The following is an 18173-nucleotide window of genomic DNA, read 5'->3' as shown; positions in this document are numbered from 1 at the left end:
AGAATCATAGAATCATCAGATCATTGATAAAGATATTGAACAAGACCGCTCCCAAAACTGAGCCCTGGGGAACACCGCTCATGACCGGCTGCCAACTGGATTGAACTCCATTCACCACAACTCTCTGGGCCCGACCATCCAGCCAGTTTTATTTACTTTATATTTATATTATATTTACTTTATATTTATATTTATTTATATTACTTGAAAGTATAAATTATAGGGGTAAAAACTAACCATTTGGTTCAGACCTCTGCTACCTCTGCTATCCTCTGGTAACCAGAGGATGTAATCTGTTTCATAATACATGTGAAGTAAAAACAATATTAAAATGACAAACAGATATTTTTGAATGGATTTGCAAGTTTGGAAATTTTTTTTAGAATTCATAAAGTTTTAATTTAGCAGGAAACTTGAAAATTGTTCTGCTCTATTTCAGTTCAGAGTCAAATAAAATATAAAACATCAATGTATTTTGGGAGAATCAAAAGTTGAAGATTCTACCAGTTCTACTTATGAGGAAATTAGAATTTGTATATGCAACCTAACTAGTTCTCTACATACGGGCTGTTTTAATTTATACATACCATATGAGTTATTGAGATTTGCTCAGTTTTTCTCTCCTGTGCTTTTTCTTAGACCATTTAATAAAAACAGCCCTTCTTTTTAACTTTTTCCCATGTGGCCTTTTTTCATATATATCCCTTCACTTAGTCAGACATTTTCCTCAAATTTTCCTTTACAACAGTGTGAACCTGTTTAGGATTAGATTATGTTGGTTTTGTCTAGTTCAGGCAGTCTGAATTAATTTTGCTTCTCTTTAGGAATGCCATAGTCTTCTAAGAGATCATTTACTTCTACCAAATAAAAAGGATCTGTTTTGGACTTTTACTGATAGCTATCCTATAACTAAGTCATGAGAAAAGATGGGATTTAGGCTTGTCTCTGCTTCTGTGAACCATTTCACCAAAGTAACTAGCTTAGGCCCCCTTTTGTGATTATCTTATATCACCAAATGTTGGATGATGGAGGCTGGTGGATGCTCCGTGGATTACTGGAATATATGACAGTGCAACGTGCTTCAAGGCAAGGACACCACTAACTTATTTCCCTCATTGTTCAGAAAGGGTGTGTAGTGTCTGTTGGATCACATTCCCTCTCCTTCCTGACACATTTACCTGGTGTTTCTTCCAATGAAAACCGGGTAGTGTGGTGGGGGACACAATGGTACTTGGTCTGACTTGGAGTGGTTGAACTTATAAAGTGTTCTCTCAGCCCATAGTTCAGATACAGCTTTCCAGATTTGCTAAGACACTCTTGTTGTGCTTGTATCTCACTAGGGTCGCAAATCTAATAGAAATAAACAATATCATAATAATATAATAACAGTGATAATAAGTCTCTGGGGCTTCTTTTAGTTTCAGTGCATTTAGTTCTTATTGGAAAAGAATCTGGAAAACTGTTGAAGTTATTCAGTTACAAGCAAGTACTGACTGCCAGCTTCTGAGCTGGACAGGGACTCAGGCCACCAACCTGTGGTACTGCTAGTGCCCTCAGAAGTTATTGGCTGTTCAAGTTTTAGGAGGCCATTGTACATTTTCTTTTACTCTAAGCCGAGATCCTTACAGCAGGTAGCTTGGAAAGGGTGCGCATGGAGTATACTCTGCAAAGGTGAGTCACAGCACTGCTGGGTTACAGAAGTCACCTGGCACCAACCCATTCTGCAGACAAACTTTGAGGCAATCATTGTCTTTGATTCAGTTTCATGCTGGTGTCTTCAGCTTACATGGAAGTACTTCAGTTCCTGTTCTATATATTTTCCAGACACCAACACAGGAAACAGGTTAAGAGAGAGATAAAGTAGCCATAAATCTTTTGAAAGTAGGAAGTATACAACTACATCCATACATAAACTGCCACAAAGTCAGTGAGACTACAGTAATAGTGGTACTAACTTTTTCTCTTTGTTCTGTTGGCTCCATTTTCATTGGCGTCCAATCTCCACTCTGGAAAATAAAGTTATATTTTCTTTGGTAATGAATACAAAACCTTTTACGCAGGTTTATTGTTATGCAGGATTGGTTATGCCATCTTCTTCCTTAGTGGCATATGTGCTTACCAGTATCGTTCAGTTTTGTTATTAGTCTTATGCCGTGCAGTGTAATTTCTACTTTTGCTTCTAGACCTCATTTCTGACTACAGAATCTCTTGGGCCATTGCAGTTTTGTACATTCAATACTAATTGGAAGAAATTCAGAGGAAACCCTGTGAGTTCATCCTCCCATTCTTTTCTTATCAGTATCTACTACATCTGTTCTTTCACATTTTGCGATGGATTTTCCATTATACTATTTGTTGCTTATCAGAAATCTGAAGTGGAGCAACAAATAATTTCTTTAACAGCAGCAGCTAAGATCATCCTGAGGCAGGTTTCAACCATTTTTCATATTTCCTTGCCTGAGGAGGGAATGTAAAACACTATTAGAGTTTTGACTTCTAGAAGGAGAATATCATTAAAAAAAACTATTGCTTACCATCTGCAAACCTGAGCTGCTTTTAGAAGGGGAGTTTCCACAAGCTTACTTTCTAAGACACGGTTTCTGGCATTTATTAGGCAGTCATTAGCAATAATCAAATCCAAGCAAATGATTAGTTCATGTGCTAACTTGGCTATTAAGACTTCTTTCTCAAATTCCAGCTTTTCAGTTCTTGGATGAATGCACCTTTCCCAGTCACTGTCTCCATTTTTGCCAAATTCGGTGATGGAGTATTGGATTCCCTATTCTCTAGCCTTTTAGCATGTCTAGTTTAATAATTCCCATGAATTTCACAGAAGTTATTCCACGTTCAATAGCCCAACATTCACTATCAGTTTCCTAGGGGGTCTTCTTGGGGGTCAAGTCTATTGGCGGCTTCCTCAGACCTTTAAAATTATTTTCTTGCTTTCTGTCATTGGAGAAAGACTCTCAATAGGCATTTGAAATTACGTGCCTTGGCCAGCCCACAACAATCCTTTTCCTAGCCAGTTTTTTTTCCTGCATGTCAGTATTTAATTGTGCTGCATGCCTTTATTGCTACAGTATTATTATTTTCCTTCCTCTGATGAAAGAAAGCTATCACTTTTTTAATCATTCATAATGTCATGAGCTAGATTAGAATCACTTGTACATATTAGACTCACAGCTGAATTTCTAAGCTTTATGGCAACCACCTCCTATTTTCCTGACCAGCAGCTGGTTTTTCTTTTGGTTCTTTGAGGCAAGAATGAAGTTCAGTGGTAAATTCCACACCCCCTTAATCTCAGGTTCCTGATTAACATCTAAGAGTCCAACACCAGTTCAGGGCTTAAAAAAAGTCTGCTGCCAACTTATCTCAGAAGTCATCACTAGCATTTGTGTGTGCTTGAAAAGCACATCTACAAAACCACTTCCATTTCTGTTGGGGTTTCTTCTTTTTCTTTACTCCTTAAAGCTGTTGGGTCAAATTGATGGCTAGCTCCATAGTGCCAATATGATATGATGCTAGAGCAGGATAATTTATGTTCTTCCATGGCTTAAATTCTGCAGCACACTGAGAGCCAGACCTCAGAGGTGGGTACCAGAACTTTCTCAGGAAGTATTTCTGGATGCAGTTCTAGTGGGCATTTACATTATGTTGTCTGGAATAATCTGACTATCTTCTGAGCCTCAGTAAATTATAACTAGTATAACAAGTCTGGTGATCCATGTCTTCTGCTTACCTAAAAGACAGCTGAACAACTTTTCAGACTGTAAGTCTTTGATTTCCTTCTAGGCATGATGGTTTTTACCCTTTTTGATATACTTCCTACAGTTCATCTCTGTGAGTAAGGTCTAGTTTGGACATAGGTCCCACCCATTTCCTGGAAGACCTTCTAGTTTGTGACAATCAGGCTGCTGGTCATCTCATGTTTTCACCTTACCAGTCCTTGCAAGTCCTACAGACTGCAAGTTGTGTATTTGGGCATCTAGATCTACCTGAATTATTCATAACAAGAGTTACCATTCCAACAAAGATTTTATTTCTTAGTACCTTCTTTCAGTTCATTCTGAAAAGTTCCAGATGTTACTTACATTTAATTCTTATTTGCAAAGTGTCCAGCTCCTGTTTTAAAATGTGGTCTCCTAATTTCTTTTATGGTCTCCCTCTGTTTTAAGTCTTATTTTAATTTCTCTTGTGAAAGGTTCGGTTCCAGTTTCCAGTTTTGTTATCATTCTTTCTGCCCACCTCTCCTGCCTCTAAACTCTGACATTTTTTTTGTTCCATATTGCTTCAGTAGCAATACTTATTTGCACTTTTTTTCTTTTTCAGAATAGGTTCTTACCACAATTAACGTTGTGTTTGACCTGAGCAAAGAGGCAAAAACTCAAGCTGTTGTACTGTTCCCTTTTGGAACATTAATTGATGATGGATATTTCTCTGATGCAGTTTTGTCCATTTACAAAAATTGTGCAAATTCTTTTTTCTCCCCAAACACTTGAAGAATCAAACAACTACAGACAGAGCTCCAACCCCTTCTAGTCACATTAGATTATTATGTTCATCGCTCTCTTTTTCAAGTGAGAGGTTGACTGAGTAAAAAGCAATGCACAAGGCACATTTTAAAATTGTTTTTGTAAGCTTCATGATTCTTGTTCCACTATTTTAGTGGAAAACAACTTCAGATGTGTTTTTTTTTAAAACAAAAATTACATAAAACATATGGTTTGGCTGAGGAGAATGTTCTTGACAGAAAAAATAAATTTGCTCATAATTTGAATGCTCATATTGTGGAAATAATATCTTTCATAATTCTTGGTTTTGTTAAAGCTAGCTATTCTGAATTAATTTTAAATCCTTTTCTGGATTATAAGTATTTAAGCTATGTTATGCATTGATATGACCACAAAATCTTCACACTTCTTGCATTCACAGTAGTCTGACATTATTGATACATTTGCCATACTCCTGTGTTCTTTAAAAGAGAACTCAAATACTATCAAACAGCTCTGAAGATGGTAACTGCTCTTTCTGTGACTATTCCATATTCAGTGAGTTTGCTGAAAGCTCATATTTTGGATCTTCATTCATGCTAAATTTTTCCCTTTAGACTAAAGAAAAGAGATTGCTGGGACCTAAAATGTATATTCCACTGCAAGCGTATGATGCAGCTCCCTGGGTCCACAGGATGTCAGTGGCTGTTGAAACTAACTTCACCTAACTTCTGTTAGGGAGATTTAGAAAGATGCTGCTGTTGTTCACAGGAATTAAAACATTAATCAGCTTTTCAGATAACGATTTGTAATTTTGACAGGAATTTAAAATTAAGAAACCTTTATCATCATGTGGAAAATGTACATACACATACTAGCTACAGATTCCTAGCTACCAACAGGCCTGTGGTTTTTTGACAGTAAGAGGTTTCCTCCATTGATTTTGACTTGAGCTATATTCATCTATTTTTTGGTCATAAACAGTAACTCAAAGAAATATGAGCAAAGCAACAAAATATTCCGCTTAATGTACATATGGTCAGATACGTAAACCTTAAAAGTATGATTGCTGATTGATCTCATATGGACATAAATTTTCATCTTCACTGTTATTACCCCCAAATTGTTTGGCTATGAAGGATCACCCCAAAAGCAAAGATATACAGCTGCTCCTGATAATTAGCTAACTGGATTTTATAATAAGAACCTGTGTCTTCCTTCCAATGAGAGTTTTTGTGTTTCCCTGTTTTGCACAGGAGGGATCCAGTGGAAGCAGATTTTACTCCTATCTGAATCAATTCCTTCTTTCTCAGCTCCTAGGCCATACCTGTATTAGCACATTGAATAGGGCCACGGCCTGTGTGTGAACACAGTCTTGTGACACAAGACCCTCATCGCTACATTTTAGTGGAGTTTTGGTCTGACTCAAATAATATTTTACAAATAATGCCCAAGCAGTTAGGGGTAATAGGCCATTCTCAAACGGCAGTTTGCACAGGGCTGCCTTGTTTTCAGAGCTGAGAAGCTTTTACTGTTAGCACATGGGTTATTCTGGTTTGCTTTCTTCTGCTTAGCAGAGCAGTAGGGGTTGTTCAGAGCACTCTTCACAGCTTCTCCTTCCCCCTGTGGCTTAGTGAAACATTTCTGAGGGAAAGAATTGTTGGTTCAAAGAACATGGAGAGACATTTTGAAGATAACCTGGGAATAGGAAAGGAATACAGAAAGTTTTGTGGAAGGAGGAGAGCCTTCATAACACTATCTGTACTACATCCATCCAGCTAGCTAGCTGGAGGTATAACCCATAATTTCTTCTGCAGAAACAGCTTCACGTTCTTTCCCTGCCAGTAGCGTGAATAATTTTAAAAGTGCCTTGCAATATCAGCATGGTCCTTCCTGCAGAAATGAAGGATTTGAGGACAGGATGGACCTGTGAGAAAGGCAAGAACTAGGGAATGCATGCCCTTGGAAAAGACAGAAGGCATGTTGCTTCTGTACTGTAAACAAACAAGACAGGTTGTTGTTGGTGGTGGTGGTGTGGAATTATTATGTTGCATGGATAAGCTTTTGAGAGTGAGTTATGAGTACAAGGGGATAAAAATGGTACACTTCAGATGAATAATTTTGTAACAAAGTCACAAATACATTTCTTATGATAGTACACTTCAAAGTCATGAGTTATAAGTTGCTTACATCTGAAAAAAATAATTTACTTCAAGGGACTGGAATAGATGACGTGGAAGTAATTTGTTTTTTTTCAAACATTTACCAAGTAATTTGGATATAAGGAAATGATTTTTGGTGACTGGAATGTGTATTAAGATATTGTGTGAGTAACGCCTTTCATGGAGACCCACTCTTCTGTGATAAAGAATGACATGTCATGCTAGTTTAATAAAAAGCCACTTCTGACTGCAACTGTTACTCAGATAATTGTCACTTTCATCAGTGTTATAAAAAGAGCCAGCATGTTCTCTGCTTCTCCTGAGATCTAAATCCAGCATGTCCAGTGGAGATAGACATGATATCAAAGTGGTGAGAGACCATATTAAGTTTTATGAAAACATGCTCGTGAAACTATTCTCGTCCTGACCAAGGCTTAATCTACAGTGTGCATTTCAACAGTATGATCTAAGGGAGCAAGAGTGAAACAATATTTGTTTCAGAGGGCTTTGGATCACTAGATTGGGCACCAGGGAAGATGTTACCACACAAGGAAGCATCTTCTTTATTTTGGGGAATATTTCTGGATGTAAAATTAAACACAATTTTGTGTTGGAGCACAGTTGTGTTTTAAACGTGTTATAGTCAGCAGAGTCTTCCCTATGCAAAAGTTACTGGATAACTTTAGTTTCAAGTGTTGTGTTGACATATGGCTATATACTTGTGCCTATTCTGCCACCAGTGCTTCAATTTAACGCCATTAATGTATACTGGTAAGACTCATGTGGTCTTCCAAAGGCTGTTAATATAACCATGTAAGGTATTCCTTACATGTAAAACTTAGTAAATTTTATGTAACAATATCACGATTCAGCTTAATTATGCTAACAGCCTGTAGCAGAGCACCATGAAAAAGATTAATATTATTAAAGAAACTTTCTAACCAAAAGATGGAAATGCCATTTTACAAGAGCCAGGTGAGATTTTGAGAGGTTGTTTTTTAAATTAGTGATTTGAACTTTCAGTAGAATTGTAGCAGAGGTCCTCCCAAATGATAGTTGTGTGCTTTCATCATGGAACAGCTTTCTCTTTAGGGAGGAGCATCTCCTGCCTAATCTGTTCCATTTGGGACTCACTGGAGCCGCCCTTCACTTTGGGGCTCGTGTAAAATTAGCAATCTAACTTTTTGACTTTGGCGTCAGTCATCTTCTATTCTTGTTCAGCTATTTAGTGTAGCAGCTGAGCCCAAGCAGGAGAGAAAAGAGCAACCTATAAGTCTGATGCTTGGAGTATTTAGATGGATTATGGGGCTGAGATTCAAGTCCCCGCTCAAACTCACATACAGATGGTTTGACTGTTGGTCTTTCCTGTAGCATCTATGCTCCTAGTCATGTGCATCTTTGCTATCAGGGATGAATCAGTGTCTTTTGAACAGAAAAGAGAATTAAGTCCTACCTCCAAAAGTTCTTTCTTTTTGCCTGAAGTGAAAAAAAAGTACCTTTTTTTAGATTTTTTTTTAGATTTTGAATTTTTAGCCCTAAACCATACAATTTATTTCTTTGCAAAGAACAAAATAGAAAGTTCTCTTAAGCTCCCAATTCATCTTTCTTAGAATACAAAAAATGAGTTTTCTTTCCTTTAAAACATAACCACCTCCCTGGGATGCACTTACTGGGAGCTGCGCTAAGTGTCTGTATATTCCCAGGATCCACTTGTCCTAGAGTGAAGAAGGTGGTTTGGGAGAGAGGCTCTCAACGTAATTTGTCTCAGCAGGAGATACTCTCCTGGTTTTAGTTAAACAGTAAGGAAGTTAGATTGAAATCCAGGCCTGAGGAAGATGCACAGGCTGTTGTATCTGGGTCACTGCAGGAAACTGAGCTGTTTGGGGCCCATTGCCTAGCCAGAGGGAACATTTGTGTAAGGTTTGCACCTCAAACCTGGATTCTGTCACTGTGATTCTTCCTCATCAGGAAGTCTGCTACTACTGATGCTGTGTGTTTGAGAAGGAGAAAGGAGAAAGTGAACCTAACTTCTGTATTTCTGCTAATATATTTGGTCTAGAATGAAGTACAACAGCCTGAATTGCTGCAGGATATGAGTAAGATTTTGAGACACACTTTTCAAACTTGAATGATTATACAGACATTTAGATCTTTATTTAAACTGACAATAACTTAGTTTTTGTTTTAGTCTTTTGAGAAGGTACCTCTGGATTCAATCTAAACATATCTTTAAAACTTGCCACCAAATAATTGTTAGTATTTCATAGAAACAGTTCTGAATATTTAGTATTATTTTCCCATTCTTTTAAGTTAACATTATTTAACAAATTTGTTCTCTGAGGAAATTGAAGTCATTTCTATAGACCACATCTTTATTTCAAATAATGCAATGAATAATTCAACATGATGGAAATGAAGACGTATACTGATCTTTATAAAAATTATCTTCTTAAACAAAATCCATTCCACATTCTCAGCTAAGGCAAAAGGAGCTGAATATTCTTTATGGCTTCTGGGAAGACACTGCTGCTGTAAAACACTGAATTATTATCTGCTTTATTCAGTGAATTGTCTGACAGGAGATGAACCCATAGGATATACTGACTGTGTCTGGTTTCAATTTTGTTTTGTCTATAAAAAGTCAAAGCTTCCTATGAGCATTATCAGACAAAATAAATAAAGTAAGAGAGATAATTGTTTAATGAACTTGGAGTAACATGATTCAAGCAGAATACCCCCACAGATTTTGCCAAAGCTAATAAAACTCTTTTGCACCCTACTTATTATTTTTGAATAAGTATCAACTTTGTAAATTCTTAAGGTCATTTTTAAAACCAGTATTGAATTCTGTTTCTTTGTACTCATGACTGCTTTAGTAGTTTTGATTCTGTTAATCACCATGCAATTGGAAATGAGGTGATGTAGAACCTGGATGTCATCTAGAGTAAACATTATAAAATCATGTACTTTTGTCTGTGATTCCTGGTTCTAAGTACTTTAATGCATACAAAGGAACAACAAATTACTCTATTTATTTTTTTATGTAACTGTTGGGCACTATGTCAGAATTTATACAATTTACTATATAGTTATAGGCATAAGGAACCAGAAAACTCCTTTGCTTCATCCTAGTACATAAATGGGATTAGAACTGTCAGTAAGGTTCTATTTTGTGTCATTTCTGTGCTCTGAAAACAAGTGTTATCATGTCTACAAGAACAATCTATTCTAAATGTAGTACAAAACATCACCTGATTATTCCTTGATAAAAAACCTATTTTACTAATTGGTTGTGATTTTTATGACTTTTTAACTGACTTATTTCAGATCAAACTTTGCCAAAAGTTGGTCTTAATGCAATTTTCATCAGCAAAAATATAAATGTTTTCCATTTGTGAAAAATAAAATGAAACATTAAAATAATCTATGCTAGGTCAGTGCAAAGATTTGTGTATCTTGTTTGTGGCTAGTAGTGGACAGTTAAGAAAGCATATTATGATAATGTAAGCATATTTCCCTGCTATATTCTCCCAACTTCCATAGAGTGTTAATGAGGAAAATGTAAGAGAATTCTGAAAACTTTTGGAAATTTCTTACCTTCCCCTATTACATTAAGCACCCTTTTGGGAACTTAAAGTCTCTGATTTGTCAGTCATCCCAAAATGTTATGCAAATTTCAAGGGAAAAGCAAAATGAGTATTTTTGGAATAAAATGTAAAGTTTAAAGAATTAATCCCTCTACTTGGAAACATAAAATGAATAAAATATAGAAAGCTAATAACAAAATAGTTTCTCTTAATCATTTAAAATGCAATTTTGGAACAGTGCTTACAACCCACTGGGTTTCAGAGGGACTTAAAATGTAGTTAACTACAAGCACATTCATGAAATACAGATGTTCCTTTTCGTAGTAGATTGATAGCTGAGGATGACTTGGATCACCTCATGTACTTCCTTGAGTTTAAGTACAAAACTTTAACACAAATAATTCTGGAAATATTTGCTATAGCAACATGAATGCAAAAAACAATGACTATGTTGACAGAGTACATAGGTACTGGGAAACAAACACATTTCAATATAGCTATGGGTCTGGAATAGTTGACTCCTAATGTTAACTTTTAAGATTTAACACTATGCCTTAAGGCATTGTCAAAACAAAACTCCTTGTCCATAGAAGATGACAAGCACAGTCTAAGGCAAGGCTGAAGGCATCTTATCACTTGGGACCCCAGAGATTTGAGCAGCAGTGTAAACATAAGTGTTCTGTTAACCAAAATGCTTGGATTTCATTACTGAATTTTCATTACTGAACAATTACTGAATTGTCTCATGAACAGCAAAATTAATGAGATCTGCTTTTCTGTGGATTTTTGTCCTGTGTCCCATAGAGAAGTCCCATTCTTGTTACTAAAAATCTTCCGAATCCCTATTATTTTCTAAGATTCTCTGTAGCAATAGCTTGAGTTCCCCTTTTATGTCCCTCAAATCTCTCCCAGATGTCTAAAGGTCCTCCGAGGCAATACATGCTCAGCGTCTGAGCTTGGCTGGCTGGTCTGCGCCTGCTGATAGGCAATTGGAATAGGCAGCTGCTGAGCTTCTGCTTCAGCATTTCTCCCAGCAGCAGCTCATCCCAGGCACCAGTTCTCCTGAAACCTTGTTGAACTTCAGGTCTGTGTGATTTCTATCCCGACCTCAAAAGTGTTCAAAAAGTATTGCACGAAAATAAAGGACAGGTGGGCATAAAAATTGCACAAGCTTGTTTCCTTAAGTTTTCTGGCTGATGAAAAAAAAAAAGACTTTGTATTTAAAGATAAAATTCTGAAATGCACTTTGAAGGCTAAAGATTTTGAAGGTAAATCAAAAGAACATGGCACATTATTTTCTTTGCCAACCTCAGGCTTGGGAATGGAAACAAAAAGTTAAATCATGTTTTTCAGGTTTTTTGGGCTAATGCATACAACATCTTACATATCTTGTCAAAGTAGTAGTGTTCTTGTAGCAGCGACAGTCTAACTAAGATACAAACAAGGAAAACTGTGTAGTTATTAAGTCAGTCAAAGTATCTGGGAAAAACAGCAAGCATGCAAGTCTTTCTTCAGGTCTGAAATAAAGGCAGTAAACTGCAGACTAAATACAGGTCGGAAACAGTTGAGTTTGGCATAATAAAATTATACTTGAAGAAATTGTTCCCAACTCTGTGCTTAACAGAAGTGTACTGCTCCTCTCTGGTTTAGATCTATGAAAGCTCTGAGTGCCTGTTTGTTTGTTTATTTCTTTTCCCAGCCATATTAGGTGTTTAATAAAATACCATACTTCTCCTTAGGAGAAGTAGGAACATTCCTTGCTTCAGAGATATGTTTTATATTCAACTTACTTCCTTGGTTTTCTTTTCATAAGAACAAGAAGTTTGTTTAAAAAGAAGTTGCTCCTGACCAGAAAAAAAAAATCATTCTTAGTCTAGGCATTTCTAATCTGAGTTTCAGTATTGTAGCTTGTTATAGTAGGATTCAGTTTTTTGTAACTAATGCGGTGGCTTTCCTCATAATTTTTTATATTCCTTTTTATATTCCTTCTGTTCCCTTTTGCTGCAACTTCATTTCCTCTGGTCAGGAGAGCAAACCACTTAGTGATAGATTTTCATCTTAGTGTAATAACACATGCGAAAAGGGAGAAGGAAGTGTAAATGCGAAGAAGAAAAATTATTATTATTTCAGAATAATTATATATGGTGTCTGGAGTTTATATAGAACACATATGGGAACACATAATGTTAAAAAAGCCACATGTATTACGTCCTGAATAGGCTGTAATCTAAATAAGATAAGACAAATATAATTCAATAGAGCCACAGTTCAAAGGGGAGTCCCCTCAGCTTGCCAGGGCTGGGAAAAAGGGAGAAAGGATTTCCTGAAAATCTTCTTTTAAAGTGAGACAGCTGATAAGAATAATAATAATATATCTTCTGTGAATAAGAAACCATGTAGACTGCAAAGAAATGTACTTTGGCTGGTATATAAACACCTATGCTCCAATTTCTGCCTTCTGGATTTTAGGGACACAAACTGCCTGTCAGGTAGTCACAGCAGAGCATATTTTCCTTTCCTCTGAGACAAGTGGCAATGACCACTGATGAAAGAGGATGTCAGAGACAAACCTCTGACGACTATGGTATGACACTGCCAAAGCTGCTAGAACGGGAGAGACCATGTGTGACAGTCATAGGGCAGAGAGACAAGGCAAGGAGATGGAAAGGATCAAAGGAATAGATAGAAAACAATGAAAACTACAGAAGGGTATGTCAGCTGTAGACAGGGTTTATGCAGGTGAGGAACAAGCTTTTGTATTTTAGGAAGTATGTATGAAGCCAAATATGCATGCGAATGCGATCAAAGCAGTAGGTGAGAGATACAGAAGCATCATCATGGGAAAACTTGAGGAGCAGGAGCTCACACTGGAAAACTGATGCGGTCAAAGCAAGATATCACCAGTATTAGCTGCAACCACTATTTACAGGGACTTACATATGAAATAATCTACTTGACAAAGAGTATATAATGAAATAATGTGCAGGAAAGGAAAAGCCAGCTAATAGTATCCTCCCATATTTCAGTTTGAGGCTTCTCGGAGACTCACCACAGACTACCGAATTTCAGTTCTCGCAGACTAAACACTTTGTCCACGTGTATCACTTGATGGTCTCCGAGCCAAAAGTCAGATATGCTTATGCGAAACATAACCTAGTGTACTAAGCTCAGCATAGCCAAACGAGGCATGTCTTCTCAGCTTCTAGTATCAGGGAGCACCAAATATCTGCTCAGGTAGGCTAGTTAAAACATAAATGACTCCTGAGTAGAGTGTTTTCTAATGTAATTCCCTGTAGAAACAACAAAAAAATCCCTCCATTTTATATTTTTTTGATCCAGTCATAAACTTTTGAGCTTCTAATTTTTTAAAATTAAGTTTCTTTAGAAGTTTGCAGCTGGTATACCTATGTATTGCCTGAGTGAAGTATTAGCTATACTGCAGCTTCACTCAGCTGCCGCATGGCCTCTGGGGAGGCAGGATTTTGTCCTCAACAGACCCAACTAGTCAGGGCTGGAGCTAGGGCAATGCAATAAAGAACAAAAGAGAGAGAGGGCTGTACTTTCAGTGTTTCCATCTCACCTTAGGATGTGACTGAAACATCATATAGAGATCGATTTCTTGCCAATGTGTCTCACAGACACATTTCCCATTAGCTAACTTCTAGTCCCAAGGAATTCACTTAACTTTAACCCCCCTTTAAAAAATATGCACTTTCTGGAAATGTTTAAACTTATTCCTGAAAATTATACTGACTCAATCAATGGCAGATCGCATGGTTTAATTAATGATCTGAGAGCAAATGTTGTCTGTTAAATACCATGATGGGGAGTGCAGAGGGAAAGTAACTTCCTATAATGAATGACAAAGGAAAGTATTTGAGATTGGATACAGCCTAAGCTATTCCAAAACCAGGATTGTTTTATTGTTTATTTCTTTCTTATATCTGGCAGTCATAGCTTAGTAACAGAGGGTGGGTTTTTATCACACGAAAGAAAATAATCCAATCTTTCATTTAATTTGATCAGGAAATTTTCACAAGGGTCTTCTGAAACACTCCCAGCACATCATTGCAAGCAAACCAGCAGATTTCCTGTTCCCATTTTTCCTAGCTTAAGAAATATGAATAGGCATAGTCATGTTGAAATAGTTCTTCACAAGTAAAAATTACGGTTTAAAATAATTTTTATTGTTTAAAGAGAACAAAAAAAGAGCTAAGATTTCTCGGGTATGAACTAATAGTTTATAAAGAAAAATAATTTTAATATATAGTAAATTAAATTATTGACATTAAATAAAACCTTAAATTTAATGTAGTAAAATATTCACTAAAATTTAAACAACTTTAGAACCTGGAATATGCACAAAAATATAAGTCTAGGAATACATTTTGAAAACTGGTTATACTTTGTCTTTTATTATTATTTTTCCATGTTTGAAAATTGTATACTTTGCTTAACTGGAAATAAGATCATCTGAATATATGAAATGTGAGGAGAGTTATGGACCTTAAATATTTTACTGCTGTTTATTTTTCATTCTTAGAACATAAAGTTACAGTACCCTCTCCTGTGCTTTGGGTAGTCTATAGAAATACTCCTAACTCCTTGAGTTAAAGATTTCAAAGTATCAAAACATATATAGATATCTTATTTCATCTCAGCAGGGTGAGAAAAAAAAAAACTTTGTAGTAGCCAAAATCTCAGCCAATATGAGCTTTAGTGGACCAAGAATGAAGTAAATAAATGTTACAACTGAGGATCACTCACAGACACTGCCCTGTCCAGCAGGTCTTAGATACAGAAGATTTTAAACTAAACCCCTCCTTCCTTCAGTTGTGGCAAATACTCGACAGCAGAGGAATGGTCCACTCTTCTTTAGAGATTAAATCCTGAGCTATCATCCACAGCTAACTTAAATTCAGTGTATAATCTAGGCTAATTTAAACTCCTTTTAACCTTTTATAGTGTATAGCAGAATTCTGTTTTGACTTAATTGTCTTAATAGAACTAACACCATATGATATGTATTATAGAATATGACTATGTCCAGTATTCCCATTGAAGGATGTGCAAATACAGCATCATACTATTAATATCTTGTAATTGGAAAGTGATTTTCAACTGATAACCTCAGCTGCCCTTTCAAATATCAGTTGAACTGCATGACACTCCTACACGGTACGTATTAGTAGACTCATTTTAGAGGTAGTCAAACAGGAGCATAGAAAGCTATGAGCAGTAATTAGAATGTATAGGTAAAATATAATGATGGTTTTATTATTGTATAAAGATTCTACCAATTACAATAATTACATCTAGTTATTTTGCCAACTTTTTTCTAGGGTTTTGGTAGCCCGTCAGGTGAACATTGGCTGGGAAATGAATTTATCTTTGCAATAACAAGTCAGAGGCAATATTCTCTAAGAATTGAATTAATGGACTGGGAAGGAAACCGGGCATATTCACAGTATGACAGATTTCACATAGGAAATGAAAAGCAGAATTACAGGTAAGAATCTATTGAAATTCTTTTGACTCTACTGAGTAATAAATATTATTCATTGTTCGCTTGTTAAATATGAGAAAGGACAATAATATGATACTGATTTTCATTGAAAGTGAATAAAGAGGTTAAAAATAGAAATCTAATTTCTCAGTGATGCAAAATTAGAGTAAAACTAACATATCTGAGAACAAGGGATGATCTATTAATCATGCTGTTTGGTAGAACTGTTAAAAAATTGTATAACTTTTAGCATATCTGAGACCATCAGAACTCAAAACTGATTGAATAGAAAAAGGATATGGATTCTTCATTACAACTTGAAGGATTTCTACCTCAGAAGCATAAAACTGAAACAATGAACATGGGAAGAAAAAACCAAAAATGCTGTTAAGACATCTGATCTTTCCAAACTAAAAATTCAGTGTAAATGAAGAGGAAAAACAGAATGCTGGATCTTATTGTGAGGAGATAAAACACAAAACAAAGTGTCAGGTACCGGATAGCCTTGATTCAACATCATCAGCAGCAAGCCATTTATTATAGTTTGAAAAAGACATATGAAATAAAAACTTTTTCCAATAATATTTTTCTCTTTTTTTTTTAAGATGAAAGATTAAGAAACTTAAATCTGCTTATTAAAAAAAGAAAAAAAACTTGGAGACACAAGAGATATGGATGGTTTAATTTTAATTTTTTTTAAATCATTGCTTCATCTGAACAGAGAGTATAATGCTGGAGAAAGAAAATGAAACCCAGAAAAATAGCCTAAATTATTTATTACAGCACATCTAGCCAGCATAAAACTTAGGAGAGAAACAAAAATACTGTAAAACCAAACATTCAAGTCATAGCATGTGAAACTAGGTTGGTATTCAGATTTTTAAATTCAAGTAACTTGATTCTCAGAAATGCTGATTGCCTCCCTCCCCCCTGGGCCTCCAGAGAAATGGAAGTGAGAGCAATTTGCTCTTTCTGCTGACAGGACTCTGCCCAGGTGGGACACAAAGTAGTGGCCCTGTCCTCTGGTGTTTGTCAGAGGGCACTACTGCATAGTGTAGAAGCCAAAAGCTACATTTAAAAGCAATCTGTATTAGTTTAGCTCCTGCATAAAGCAAGGACTATCCCATGGCACACAAAGGACAGCTCTGTCCTCCATTGCCTCCAGTAATGCTGTGCCTGGTACTGCCCATGGCATGCCGTTTCCCCAGATTTGAGAAGGTGGAGCACCCATTCTGAGGCTCTCTTAGGCAAAGAGTAAATATAAGTAAAGGAAATTTCTAAAAACAGAGGCTAGAAGTACTTATACAAAACATAAAAACACCAGTGTAAAAGTGGTTAATGTGAGGCCTTAAACATTAGTAGAAGTTGTTCAAAAACGTAAGGAAAAGATGGGACAAATACTTGTCAAGTGAGGTAAAATGTCAAAGGACAAAGTTACACATAGCTCTAAAAATTACGATGAAAATCAGAGAAGATGCCAGGAGTATTACTCAGAGGGTGAATTAAGATGGCTGAATTTGCTAAGAAAAACAGTGTCTTTTTTGCTCATATTTACTCTGTACTGAATAGGGACAACATGTATTGTTGAGGAATTGGAAGGATGTTGAAAATTTAACTTATACTAAAGCTTATGTTAAGGAAGGATTTATTTTCAGCACTCATCTGGGTTCATTCATGGCAAAATAGCGAGAGAATTTCTTGGTTTGTTTCAAAATGCTAGACTGTGTTTGTAGTAAGATAGTAGAGCAACTTGGAAATGCTTAAGGGATTTCTGCCTATCATAAGTCCAAGTAGAAGAAGAGACAAGGAATTTTGGGGAAGGGCTGCACCGTTGTTCCCTCCAACAGTCTGGGAACTCTGCTGGGGACTGTGACCTGAGACTGCCTCAGGTGCTAACTACCAACCAGGACCAGGACATGGGCTTAATAAATTATGTGCAGTTGCCTATGTATATTTAATTGATTGCCCTTTTCCTGGCACAGTAAGCCTGTTCCAAGTAGCACTTTCCCAGGCAATTCCCGAACACAACTGTGGGATCCCATGGAGCAGGGACTTTTTCCAATACACACTGTGAGCAAGTCCATGTTAGTTTGTTGGGAAAGAAAGTCTATCCATACAGACATGAATAGTGGTGTGCCACTAACTTCGAAGGCGAAAGAGCAAGCCCTAGCCCAAGATTTAAACTTTATTCAAATTTTGATATGTCTTTTGTCATCTGTAATAACCTTTGCCTCAAAGAAAGAGCCTTTAAAGGACTTGGGCATAGGATTTGCTTCTCTGCCTTGGCTGATAACACAGGCACTTGGAGGTTTCTTAAATAGATTAGGTTTAATATGCTGATGGTCAGCAGAGTAGCCCTGGAAAATCATCCTGAATCAGTCTAGGTCTCCAGGTTGTCTATATGAACAGGGAAGTATTTCGGAAAGGA

The 18173-nt window shown here is 36.4% G+C and overlaps 1 protein-coding gene across 1 annotated transcript in view; it reads left to right on the top strand.

Moving 5' to 3' along the window:
- Window positions 1-18173, top strand: part of ANGPT1 (angiopoietin 1) — a 184093-nt gene that overhangs the window by 122839 nt on the left and 43081 nt on the right. Inside the window, exon 7 of the mRNA XM_009323104.1 lies at window positions 15582-15748. Within this exon, the coding sequence (XP_009321379.1) occupies window positions 15582-15748 (167 nt within the window). The remainder of the gene's footprint in view (window positions 1-15581; window positions 15749-18173) is intronic.

Source organism: Pygoscelis adeliae, unplaced genomic scaffold (assembly GCF_000699105.1).
Source record: "Pygoscelis adeliae isolate BGI_AS28 unplaced genomic scaffold, ASM69910v1 Scaffold174, whole genome shotgun sequence".
NCBI classification, from domain to species: Eukaryota; Metazoa; Chordata; class Aves; order Sphenisciformes; family Spheniscidae; genus Pygoscelis; species Pygoscelis adeliae.
Note: the sequence above shows the minus strand (reverse complement) of the source record. Positions and strands in the feature narration are given on the sequence as shown.